At 43.1% G+C, this 13,817-nt stretch overlaps 1 protein-coding gene across 3 annotated transcripts in view; it reads right to left on the bottom strand.

Moving 5' to 3' along the window:
* Nucleotides 1-11,429, bottom strand: part of OSBPL10 (oxysterol binding protein like 10) — a 127,144-nt gene extending 115,715 nt beyond the window's left edge. Inside the window, exon 1 of one of the 3 annotated variants that reach the window (XM_069770792.1) lies at nt 11,014-11,429. In XM_069770792.1, coding sequence (XP_069626893.1) covers nt 11,014-11,345 — 332 coding nt within the window. In that variant the 5' untranslated portion in view covers nt 11,346-11,429. The remainder of the gene's footprint in view (nt 1-11,013) is intronic. The other 2 variants (XM_069770784.1, XM_069770776.1) reach the window with 2 other exon arrangements.
* Nucleotides 11,430-13,817: the final 2,388 nt, after the last annotated feature.

Below are 13,817 nucleotides of genomic sequence, written 5' to 3'. Positions count from 1 at the left end.
AGTTTAAGTTTCTATGTTTGGTCTTTATCCTGACAGTTGATATGCAGCCATCTTCACAACAGAGTATCTTGTCAACACTGTTTCTTAGAAACATATGTATAGAGTCCACAGAGTCCATGAGAGGGTGGTTTCATCAATATGTTGTGAGATATGCAGTGTATTAGCCATGATCCTTCTGAAGAAAGCATATTTAGATTTGCGAGCAACAATTACTTCCAAAGACCTTTAAGCATTAGATTGCTGCTTCGTTATATATATTTCCAAAAACGTTGTTCTACAAAAATCCAGATCCTCATTGTTTTAATTAAAAATAAAGAAACAATACTTATAGTCTTTAACAGGAAAACAGTTTCATCATCACATATGCTTGAATTCCCACATAAACAATATTGTGTTTAAAAGGGCAAAGATAAGTCTGGCACATTAATATATATCCAGGTGGACACTGTCAGTAGCTACCTCTGGCTGCTATTCACATCACTCATCTACTAGCCTGAAATGAGCTCTGCTACAGAAGGTAGCAGAGGAAAGAAAGCAAAACCAGAAAAATTGTCACTGCGTTACACATTCTGCAATTTAGAAAATACTAATTTCCTCTCTAGTTCTTGTGTGCCATTCTTAATGGCAGAATTAAAATAAATAAGAGCAAATTATCTCACTTGGGTTTCTAAGACTTCATTCTGAATTCATGTTATATGATTTCCAGACATTCTTTTTTATTTTTTTTAAAAAGTGGTAAAGGTCTATCCTTCTGCTGTCTTCAGTTCAGTATCTACTTCCTTCCCTCCTCTGTTTCTTCCCTTTCCCTCCATCAGTTGTCCTCCAGAGGTTTTAACTCCTTTTCTAAATCTCTCCCACCATTCTACATCTCTTCATTCCTCCCTTGTTCTATGTTTTATTACCAAACTACTCTTTCCTTGCACTTGCATTAATAAAAATAAGATAAAGTTTGATACATGAACCCAACAGTCACAAAAATCAAAGCCTACTAACCAGGGGAAAAAAGACGGGACAAAAAGATGGAAAAGACAAAACCCACACTACACCTTACTGTGTAGAAAGCAAACCGTCCAGCTCAAAAAAAAAAAAAAAAAGAAAGAAAGAAATCTCTTTATTCCATTTTCAAGAGCAGGAGCTTCTATAAAAAGCTTACTGTGGTAAGACACCACCACCACCACCCCAAAAAAACCCCACTCACCTTCAGGAGAGGTTTTTGTGCCATTGCAAAATACCCAAATGCTTGCAGCAATGAATAACACGTTTTGCTTCTCCATTGTGCCTACACTTCAGTATCTTTTTCATGATCAAGTTCATTATCTTCCTCTTATCACCATGATAAAAGCAGTATGGAGAAACCCGATCAATTCCCTGCCACCTCCAAGTAACGGGAACAGACAAGTTGGCCATTTCCCCTCTTCCCCCATTTTTTTTTAATTTTATAAATTTAAGGAGAATAGCAGCAGAATGCCACGTCTTGCCTGCAGTAGCTTAAGCCATTCTCCTTTTACCAGGAAGGTTTTCTCCATATTCCAAAGCTAGAAAAACACACACAGCCCTCTCCTATTGAGGTTAAACATACTAGTCTGACTCCGGTGCATAGATTTTCCCACAGCACGTATGTGTCCCTTACATGAAAGCATCATCCTATCTTGATTGAAGATGTAGCAACCAATATTGAAGATGTAGCAACGAATATAGCTGCAAGTGGCAGTGTGGTTCACAATTCCGTATATAAGGTAAATGCAGAAGCTTTATCAACACAGACGCTCAACTTACATTTACGCAGTTCCTCTAACTTTTAAATATACTGTTGAATGACCCAAGATAAGTTGTCCCATCATACTTCTTAACTGTGCTCCAAGTCCATTCTCAACCAAATCAAATAATCATCGACTTATGTTATAAAAAATCTTGGGAACCTGATGAAAGGCAGACTATATAAGGCGCTACTCTTAATACTGCAACAGTTAATCTCTAAAAGGCTGTGTAACTGAAGAAAAGCCACTTCCTAGGTCACTGAGAAATAGGTACTTGATAAATGAACTTGTAGTAGTAACTTACTCAAAACCACAGAAAAATATTACGTTAGGGATTTCAACTTACAACCATCCAACTGATAGCCTAAGGTCTTTTCAGTCAAAAACCTTAAGGCACCTGCAAATACTGTACAACACTCTTGAGTGGGTGCACTGGACTGAGAGATACACAACAGCAACTGCGTTTAGCCTGTAGAAGGGTCCTGAAACAAACACCAAGTATACAGCAATTAACACTACGTATCAGTGTAGCCCTGTCTTTTATTTTGAAGAATAATACTCCAAATTTTAAACTGTAATTTTATCGGAAAGATACTACTAACAAAATTGTTAGGTTTCACCAAGCATGTAGTGAATGATTCAAAATGCTAAGGTTCATCAATACTTGGTGCATCCAGCTCCTTTCCACCAAAACCAATGGGAAAGTTCCCAAACTGAAGGAAACTACACTACGCAAATATTTTAAAAAGTATAAATGCAACAGCCTAGGTAATTGCATATGCCTCTCAGCCAATCCAATGCTCAATAAAGTAACACAACAGCTGATACAGTACATTTTTAAACAAACAAAAGATATTTAAAGCAAGATAATTAACACTAACGAGTACGCATTTACTAAAAACAAATTTCCTCCAGAACACCTGCTAGGTTTCTGATATCACAAGTTTGCTTCATAATACTAACAGCACTGAAGCAATGTTCTAATGCAGGCCGTGCTGAGTTTTAAGTACAATCACATTAAACGCATTGAAAAACAGTTAAGAGATGGAGCCAGCCTCAAAATATAACTAAATGAGGATCTTTGAGTGAATGTATTTCTAATAGGGTTCCTTGGCAATCAGTTCTTGGCTTTGGAGTGTTTAGCAATGACCTAGATGGGAAAAAAAATTTCCATAGAGATTGCTGATGACATGAAAGTAAGCTATCATCAGCAAACAACACGCATTCCAATACTGTCAAAATAAAATCATACATCTCGTGACAAAAAGTCATAATTTTACAAGATAGAGGATTTACCTGGAAAAGCACTGACTCATAAAAATTCAGAGTAAGGAAAAATGTACTGATTATTTTGTCCAAGTAATTCTTCCAGCTAATAATCAGTTTCCTCAACTATATTTTAAAATTATTGTCTTCTGTAAACAAATAATTAACTACTATTTTTACCCCCTCAAAACCAGGGCATGCACACAGCACGAGAAAGCCCAAGAAGTATCACTGGGGATATGCAAAAACATGCTAACCATGGAGAGAGTATACTGCGAGGAGACAGCTCCCACAGCACTCCTTTTCATCACCTTCCCATCCAAAAAAGGATAGTTAAGTGCTACTCTTCATTTCGACACTTCTGGCACTCATTTTGGTAGTACTATGCCATATGTTACTGGATCAAGAAGTATACCGGATATCAGGAGAAAACGGCGTAACAAGCACCAGGGTGTTGCGCCACTGACAGCTTAAGCAAAGCAAGTAGGAAATAACAAGAGCCTGGGTATGAAGATACCTGTCTGGAGAACCCAGGCAGCAGCAGGGAACATGAGGTCTCAGTGTTTTGTGTAATTAGACTAACAGTTAAACTTACAAGGCAAGATGAACAACCTAGCTTTCAAAAAATAATGATGAAGACCTGAAAAGCTAATGGTCTCTGAACTTTTTAAGCAGGCAATGTTGAGCTGGAGGAAATGGGATGCATTACCCCTGTATTTGATCCCCAGCGCAACCACAACTGAAACGGTACACAGTTCTGGTGTCCACATGTGAAGAAAAACACTGAAATACCAAACAATAATCAGAACTATCATAAATTATTAAAATTACTTGGAGATCTGACTTGCAGCAAGAAAACTCCATTGTTCTAGATACTCCAAATACAGACAAAAGATAACCTAGCCTGCCCAAAAAGACTGCACACAGAAATTAAATTTGATATGAGGTATCTTCAGTCTCATGCACAACAAACATAACCAGATTCAGTGAAAAGTCAAAGGCTGACATGTATTCAGAACAACAGGCAATTTTTTAAGTAGTGATTAAAGGTGGGCAAATTGTTCCCATAGCTATGGTAAAGAATCCTCTATCGCTGGAAGATAAATTCTCAGATAGATACCCAAAGAGAAACACAAGTCTAGGTGTAGCAGAAACCATGACAAATTCTATGCCTTGTGCTACACAACTGGGTAGTTAAGGACCTATGTTCTTCAACTTTAAATTACTACTAATTAAATGCCATCTTCAAAAGCGAATGCAGTAGCATTTAGACAGCGTTTACTGAAACATTTTTATATGCAACAGTTAAATACTAAGCAAACTTTGCCTCCCTGGATTAGGTTCCAAAAAGTAATCAAACATCTCAGTAAGATATCCACAAAAGCCTACAAGATCTAAAGCACAATACCGAGATACTTGAAAATAAAGTTGTGGAAGTGTATTAGGACCAAAGAAACAAACTCAGCATTTTCAGTTGAACCAAATATAATGAATGATGAAACCAAAAAGTATTAAAATATATATTTAACAAATACAATTTTACATTAAAAACCACTAGTTACGGCAATTTTAGCATCCTTTTCACTTAGAAGGTTCAGCCTTTTAAATACATCATAAAGAACAAAGCAAGAGTATTAGGAGAAGCTAAAGCCCAAATACGTTCTTCTTATTAAACAATTGTTTTTAAATATAAAATGACTGGGGAAATCTTTTGAATACTTTTCTTATACACTCATAAAAAGACTCCAGGAACATTACTTAGTTTAACAACCTACTGTCACTTCTCCTACGTGAACAAAATCCATATTCATAAACTGGTGGGGTTTTTTAAATGAGCCAGCAAGTACATGTGTGCTCCCTTGAACCACATTTATCATTGTGATGCCAAGCACAGAAATCACCATTCAAAAAGCTAGCAGCAAAACGAGCTAGTAATAACAAAACCCAGATAAGGGTAAGTGCTTCAGTGTTAGTGCCAACTGCCACTTCTTTTCACTGTCTGAAAGTGTGACATCTGGGTGAAAGGAAGACCACGCGCTATTTTGCCTGTCACTTCATTCCCTCTGGTACAAGACTGCTGCTCAGCTCTGAAGTGCACTTGCAAATCCCAAATATACGCTCTGAGTGAAAATGCCCAAGTCTCATTTGTTTTAAACAGATTTTTTCTACATTACCATCAAGCATCTTATGCATTAGATTGCTATGCATCATATGAATTTATCCTCTGCATAGGCATAAGCAGCCCTGACACTATGGGACACAAGCAGCTGAGGAACAAAGAACTTTGGTTACCTGCCTGGGGACAAGAGAAATATCCATGGCAGTTCTCCAACCAGAATGCACATCTCCACAGTGCAAACCAATTCCTTAACCACAAGACCATCTTTTCAATTTCAGCCTGAGATTCAAAGTCGTCTTCTTCCAAATGTTTCTTGTAAGCATCACTGAAGGGCAGAGAATGGATTTCTCAGCCTCCCTCTTACCCTGTTAAAATTCTTTCTCTGACTCCACTGTTTGAACAGCCTTCTCCATTATCCCAACAGAGCTAGTTTAGAGGCAACAGCAAAAGCTATTGAAACTAAATCAACCAGTTCATGATTAAACCAGTTAAGTTTAATCAACCATTAATGAAACAAAGACAAAGTGCATGTTAAGTGAAAGTTCTAATTTTTCCACAAAGAAATTAGGGATATACTTTTAAAGATATTACCTTTTTTTTTCACTTTTTTGTTTTGTTTACTTTTTTTTAAGTGAGCATTAATGACATTACAGGGAAAAAGTTTCAACACAAAAAGTGAAAGAAGGAGAGGAAAAAAAAAGAAAGCTTACATTTGCATGTAATTATTTCTGCTACATAGATTTCAGGATTAAGAAAAAAAGATTAGTGCCTTAATCCAAAACAGAACTTATTAATAACTGATTTTTTGACATTTTAAATTCCAAGTTTATTTTAAACTGATGACAGACCTCTTAATTTCAGTAATGTAATATATGCGACTCCTGAGTGTTCAGCACAGAAAATATCCTATTCATTTGTTCAACAGAACTAAAACATTTTGGTTTTAAGTAGTTTTCTCCCTTTCCACATTGGATCTACTACAAACAGAATCTACATGTGAAGGGACAACACAGTTTCTAGTAAAATCTCTTTTGCAAGTAAAATCTTTAGTAGAATGTTAGCCCAATATTATCAAAATGCCTTGAAAATTTAAAGTTTCCACAACTCCTAACAAATTATAATCAAGGTTCCAAAATTTAAGGAGCAGATTTCCAACAACAGGAGAAAGAGAGAGGGTTGAATCTCCAGCTCCTTAAAATGGAGTTGCCCCCTTCCCAAACTCTGCAAATAAGTCCTGGAAGGTATTAAAACACTACACAAAGCCCTGTATAGATATGCCAGAAACACACTAAGACAAAAAAAGATAGGCAGTGGAGGAGTTGGCATTTATCTGATTCTAGTAAGAACACAACAAATTCCCATTTCAGCAAACGTCACAAGCATTAAATAAGCACATGGTTATTTTCTCCTTCTCAGATACCGTCTACTGTTAGAATCCTGACAGTATGGTTTATTCTGTATTAAAAAACACAGTTTATTTCTCTAGGACAGACTTCCCTCCCAGCAGCTATATTGGTATACTTGCAGAACTACAGTCATATAGTTTGTTCAGTAACCATCTACTCATTTTTTACACTGGAAGACGACCACAATTCATTGCTAGAACAACTTGAGTGGTACCATTGAAGAATTATGCAACTACTAGAGGTGTTAACTACCCCAAAGCTCTCCAAGCAGATATGTTGATCCCAAAATTCTGCAAAAGATGGACTAGCAAGAGGTCACGATCTCTTTCTCCAGAATATATATAAAATAAAATACAAAAAAAAGAAAAAGTTACATGCAGATTTTTGTAGGTGCTATAGCACAAAACAGCATTGACATAATTTGTCAACATACTGAGAAAACGACCCTCCTGTTAACACCTACGGTCAGAGCAGCACAACCTCTGGCGGTACCCTAGCTGCTGTTTGGGACACTGGAAACAAGGAAGGGTCTTTCTGTGGTGGCAGCAGTCAGACTGCAACTGTCCTCTGCAACTAGACAAGTAAAGAGACCACACCACAGCATTGTGAAGCCCAGTAAAGAGACTGAGTGCAAAAAAATCCCCAAATTGCCCCAAAGTACACTTTTTGTTGACATACAAGGCAGCTAATCCCCAAAAGAAGTCTAGTGGTGCCCAAGCACAAGAATTACATCGGGCATGATTCGTGCAGACTGGTAACACAATGTATTTGTCAACTGAGAGAGTAAACAGGAACAGGCCAAAGTAATGCTTTAGAAAACACCTGGGCTACAAAACAATTTACACAGAGCAGTTCAGCTCAGAAAAGCAACAACAATGTCCATCAGCTGGGGCTCCACTTGTTGTTGTTACAAATCCAAATTTAAGCCCCAGCCCAAATGCAGCTGATCCAGGGGCTTACACACGCTTGCAGGACAAAACCCTGCAAGTACAAGTATTAAAAACACTTTAAAGGAAAAAGTGAGGAGGGGGAGGCAACCACATGTGAATTTCACACTACCTCGGGCAAATGAGTTTTAAGACTTTTTACAACATTTTACCAATCTATTCAAAAACAGGATGATAATGCCACAGGCAATAAGTATTTCATTAATATCAATTTAATTCATGCAAAATGGGTTTTGCATGACATGAGATGATTCTACAGAGATATATTTGTCCATCAAACCCATACAACTCCCATTGAAAATACAAGCTACTACCCTCCCATACACACAAGAACAAGTAAATCCCAACAGAAATGCTTTGTAACAGTACTTCAATTCTGAGAACATAATTACTTGTAATTTCATAGTAAAGACAGTCAGATGCCCCAATGTCTCAGGCCAGACACAAGTGTTCTCGTGTCAAAGCGTCTGTGTGTTAGATTAAGTTCTGCTCTCTGCATTCATACCTGTGTAAATCCACAGAAAGCTACAGACTTCAGTGGAGACACTCCAGATGCCCAGGCCCCTTGATGCCTTTATCACACAACAAACTGCCTCAAAGCAACCAAACAATAAACAGCATTTCTTTCTGCTTGTTATAAAGATGAAGAAGAACCTCACCCATTTCCAGATCAAGTCGTGCTTGACCTGCTAGAGCAGAACAAACAGATTTCTTCAGTAATAAACAACAAACCCTCAGAAATTCTTAAACTAAGGACTAATGCAGCTCTCCAGATTGACTGAATTTGAGGCCTTCAATTACTTCAGTTAATGCTTATAAATGCAGTGTTATGCTTCAGTATTCATACTCAGTTGCCTTAACCAAAATAAGACTACCTTACATACACCTGTTAAAGGACAACTGATAAAAAAGTGACCCTAGTTTATTATAATTCAAATTACAATAATTTCTTTAGACTTGTAGAGGCTACCCTGCACAGTAAGTGTTGGATAACCTAGGAAACCCTTTCAACTTCAACACCACGTGGCATAGCTAACATTAAATACATTTAAATTATTTAGGCTAATGGATAAGGAGCCTTAAAGAAGAACATTCCAAATCCATGATCACTGAACTCTGCCAGTTTTTGCTTTATTTTTTCCATTTTATTTATATTCACGCCATCTGGCTGTATTGATTATGCAGTTAAACACTCTTGTGTTTTTTCAGATAAAGTAAATGCAAAACTAATTTGTATGATTGTTCAGCAACACATACACTCTTGGTTAATTTGCAGGTGCCAGCTATGAAGTCACTTACCAACTCTTATAGACTGAGCTCTAATTCACAGAAAACACACTCCATAACAAATATTCAGAAGGCTAGACAGACAACCACACTTGAACCGATGGATCACTACTCATTTATTCAACGTTATGTAAGAAGACCAACTTTTGTAAGCCTCAAGTTTCAACTCTTCTGTTTAGAAATTGTACCAGATTCCCCACCCCAAAAAACAGATACATACATGGACAGAAGGGAATAAGCAAACAAACTAAAAAAGTTACTTGGCCTAAAAGCTCAGTGTCATCATAAACCGCTTGCTCAACAGCCAAATTTATAGAAAATAAAACTGGTAATTGACAAAGCATGATAAAGCAGCATTAAAAAAAGACTGCTAAAAATAAACAGACATTAATTTCCACGTGTTATAGTAGAATTGTTTAAGTGACATTTATCTTTTTCCCATGATGTTTTCAGATAAAAGTTTCTTGGACATACACAGATTATACATGCTATTTCAAGCTGTCAGCCTTATCAAAGATTTAATCTGATCCCAAATACAACAAACGGGCACTTCTAGACCCAAAGATTTATAAGCAATGACCTGTATTTTGTAATTTCATCAGATTACATGAAAATGACCCTTAAAATCACTCAGAGTAAAAAGAGTTACCATTTCTACAAAAAGAGATGGAGGTGTCAGGGGGAAAAAAAATGGGGTAGGGTGGGCTCTTAATTTTCAGTCATGCATTTTAGTCCTACATTTTAGGTATCAAAATGTGTTTATTTGGTTTTTAAACAAAACTACGGGAGGACTGCATAGATCAACATATACAAGTCTAATGTGAATCTAGCACAGAACTGCAGTCACCAAGTGACAGTACAGGGCCTTCCGTACATCTACGTTGAAGCAGTCTAGTTTTATGGAGATGAGTGTGTATCCAAATCATACCAGACATACTCATTATCACTCACAGCTGGTGCACCTATGTATGCCTTCCAGTGTATGGCATTAGACCAGCTCCTGAAACTTTTCAGGAAGTACTGCTACAGTACTCCTACCACTGATTTAGCCCCACACCAGTCAGCATCATAGCATCACTGGCATTTGTGCAATTTAACTCTGTCACTTATAAATGCTTTAAAATTACTGTCAGAACATCAAGGTCCCAGCCATTCCCATGTTCTTACTGCTTGGGATCGCTTAATATAAGCAACAGCAGGTTTTGGTAGGTTTGGGGTTTTTCTGGTTTTTAAAGGTTCATGCAGAGGTTTGTAACTAGTCCTGTAAATGTCCTCCTCTTCAAAACTATCACTGTGATGCCTTACATTAAAAAGTCAAGCTTCAGACAGATACCCATCTTCATCCATCCACCGAGAGGACAAAGTTTAATGACGGAAAGTAAAACACTAATAAGAAATCTTCTCTCTTGATTTCAAAGATCCCAATACAGCATTATTAATTCCACAGTCTGGCTTCGACTCTGTAAGAAATTTTGCCCTGAGACACTAGATTCAAAACCAGACTTTCCTTGGGACTCCCACAGATGCACGTCAGCGGGTCCACACCCAACAAATTGCAGGACCGGGGCCGTCACCGTATCAACACAAATTACGACTTGTCTAACAGGAAGGACATAGCAGCAGAGGAGATCTTACTGAACACACAGGTAACTGTTTCCGCTGTCCCACCCGGCAGCAAGAAAATAACAGCCGTGATAACCACAAGCATGGCGTTCTCCCCATTTCTTTTGGGAGCATCTCGCCCAGTTTTTCATTCTTCAGTCATCCAAGGTAACTTCACAGAAGAAGGAGACTAGCCCGACAGAAACGGAGCCTAAAAACGGAAGGCTGCCGGGAGAACAGCATGTGCAGCCCGAGTCCTCCCCTGCCCTCGCCCGCACCTGCGGCGGGGGCGCTGGGGGCCGCCGCTCCGGCCGCCCTGCCCTGCGCCCCCCGGCTCGACACCGGGCCGCCCGCCCCGTCCTTACGCCCAACTGCTCCTTCGCTTGGGAAAACGGACAAGCAACGCAAAACGAAGGGAAGCGGGCGCGGAGGCGAAGGGAGCCTGGCCTCGGGCAGGGCCGGCGGCACAGCCCGGCCTACCTGCCCGCGGCGGCCGGGGAAGGGTCGTGTCGGGGCGGCGGCGCCAGCTGCCCGGACACCATCTTGGGGGCGGCCGGGGGCGAGGAGCGGCGCCCGCTGGGGGAGGACGCGGCCCCGCAGCGCCGCCGGGGGCCGGCCCGGCGGTTTACCTGCTCTGCCAGCCTTGCAGAAGGTTGGTGTATTTGCTGAGCGTCCCTTCCAGCACCGGCTCCCGCCGCCTGCCGCTGCCACCGGGCGCCTGCGCGCCCCCCGGGCTGGCCGCCGCCGAGCCGGGGCTGCTGCTGCTGCCGCCGCCGCCGCCGCCGCCGCCGGCCCCCCCCCCGCCTCCGTCCAGCCTCCCCGCGGCCGCCGCCCGGCCCGGCAGCCCGCGGCTGGCGGAGGAGGACGAGGGCGACGAGCCCGCCGACGTGGGGCGGCTGCTGCTGCGGCTGCTGCTGTTGCTGCCGCCGCCCTCGCTCGCCGCCGCTGCCGCCTTCTCCATGGGGGCCCCGCGGCGCAGGCTGCGAGCCCGCTCCGGCCGCGGCTGCCGCCCGTGCCCGGCAAAGCCCTGACTCACAGGCGGCGCGGAGAGGGGGCGGCGCCCGCAGGAGAAGGGGCCGGGCGGCGCCCGCAGGAGAAGGGGCCGGGCCGCGCCGGGCGAGGGAACCGCCGCGCCGCCTCCCCGCGAGGCGCCCAGGGGAGGTGGCGGCGCTCGGTGCCCCGCGGCCCGCCGGGCTCCCGCCCGCCGGCCCCTGGGCCGGCCCCTGGGCCGCCCCCGAGGCCTGCCCGAGCCGGGGGCCGGGGCGCTGCCGCGGCGGCGGCGGGAGCCGGGCGGCAGGCCCCTGCGCGCGGGCGGGCGCCACGCACACGGGCGGCGAGGGGGGAAAGGCGTGACCTGCAGACGGAGCGGCCGGTGCAGCGCGGCGGCCCGCGGGCCGGAGACCCGCCCGCGCGTGCCGTGCGAGGCAGAGGGGTGACCCCGGAGGAAACGGTGCCCGGCGCGCGGGGCGCGGGGAGGTGCGGAGCCACACAGGCGCCCGGGCTGATGGCGCGGGGAGGGTGCCCCGCGTCCGCAGTGCCAGGCCCTCCTGCCTGGGGCAGGGAGAGGGGGGAGCCCAGCACGCGGGGCCCGGCAGGCCTCGCACGCACACGCGTGGGGAGCAAGGAACGCAGCGGCTGCGTGCAGGGTGGGCTCGCCGAAACGCCACCGGAGAGGAGGGTGCCCGGGCTGCGAAGCGTATGAGTGGCGCTCGCAAAAGCTGTGCCCGCCAGAGCGCAAAGCGTGGCGCCGGGGAGGGGGTTTCTCGGTACAGGCCGATGCGCTCCACTGCCCGCTACCACAGAGCGTGACACCAAGGAGACGACTGTCCGTGAGACGGTACACCGGCAGCACAGAGCGGTGCCTGCGCTCGGTGAAAAATCGAGAGGCGGGTGGGTGGTGTGTGTGCCCAGCAGTCAGGAGCACAACAGTCGTGCCCAACACACAGCACCTGCTGCTGCACAGAATGTGTACCGGCATACCGTATCGGTCATGTCATTCATCCAGACTTCGCAAAAAATAGGATTCTGGGTTACGTCACCCACCCTGAAAACAGGGGATGTAACCTCAGGATCACTGTAAAAAGCTAAGCAGATCCTTGTACAGTCAACTCGGTACAAAGCTGTGCGGTTACATACCCTCAGATCACTTCTGTGGCCATCCTTGCTGCGCTAGTGAAGAGCCCCAGTTTTGTAACAGTACGTGTCTTCACAGCATACCAGAGATGTGGTTATTCTTGTCATTTTCTAACTGGAGACCTGAAATACAGAGATGCTCAGAGAGTCCAGGACAAAATACGAACTGAGCTTAGCTCCTGTGCTTTCAACCCTGTGGAAAGTTTTACAGTCCTGTCTACCAGAGATTTTTTGAGTGTACCGAGTGTCCTGTGCCCCCTGCGTTCTGCACCTCAGAAGATCCTCAAACCATCTGAATCCACCTGCAGTTAGAGGTCTCCATTCCCCATATAAATCAGCATAGAGAGGAGGGCTCCTAACTTAGATTCTCCCAGTTTTCTCTCTGGAAAATCCTACCATATGTGTCGTGGTTGGGTAGCTGAAATGTTGGGCAACCTGATCCTGAATTTTGGGTGGTTAAACTTCTCATGTTGTAGCTAAATACTGAGGCACTGCAGTCTGGAAACTTGAATTTTAATTTAGTATTTCATTGGTGGAACGTTTAATGCACATCTCTTCCGGTACAGACGAAGATTATGAACTCAGTTATTTGTTAAGACAAAATATTTTAGAGTAACTACTTTTCCAAGTCAGAGCTATTTCTTAAGATGTTCCTGTAAAATTCCCCAATCATTGTTTACTGTGGAAAGAAACTCTGTGACTACAACCTGAAAATCCTCATTCTTAGGCTCAACTCCACTACTTCTGATGACCACAGTTTTCAGAAGGCATTGGAATGAACAAGGCATGCTCCTTTAGGAAGCTCAGACCCTGCTCACTGGAGATAAGGATAAGACCCTTTCATTTCTCCTCATAATCAGTTACAATTCCAGAACAGTGGAATAAAATGCTTTAATGAAATGAGTGTAATCACATCAGCCACTGCAACACATTATCTATGTATGTTCTACATTACAGGTAATGAATGTAATTTTTTCTGCCTTCCACAGAGTTTATTGGAAGAGAATTATGTCAGGAAAGAAGCTGCCTTACACAGGTATAGAGAAGCTTCTCCATACCTTTCTATACAATAAAACTCAAGTAAGTGGTGCGCTCATCAGGGTGTTTCTGAAATGAAAGGGACAACAGGCTGTAAGGACATTATGTCTCCAGAAGAATTTAGCAAAATCCCAAAACGTTCTTCACTGCTGCTAGAAGGATCACTGTGATGTGATAACATAGGAAGTCCTCTTACAGGTTATAAAGTAGTGAGTAGATAGGAAGCAAAACATAGGAATAAATGACTATTTTTCAAATAGAG

Source organism: Haliaeetus albicilla, chromosome 2 (genome assembly GCF_947461875.1).
Source record: "Haliaeetus albicilla chromosome 2, bHalAlb1.1, whole genome shotgun sequence".
NCBI classification, from domain to species: Eukaryota; Metazoa; Chordata; class Aves; order Accipitriformes; family Accipitridae; genus Haliaeetus; species Haliaeetus albicilla.
Note: the sequence above shows the minus strand (reverse complement) of the source record. Positions and strands in the feature narration are given on the sequence as shown.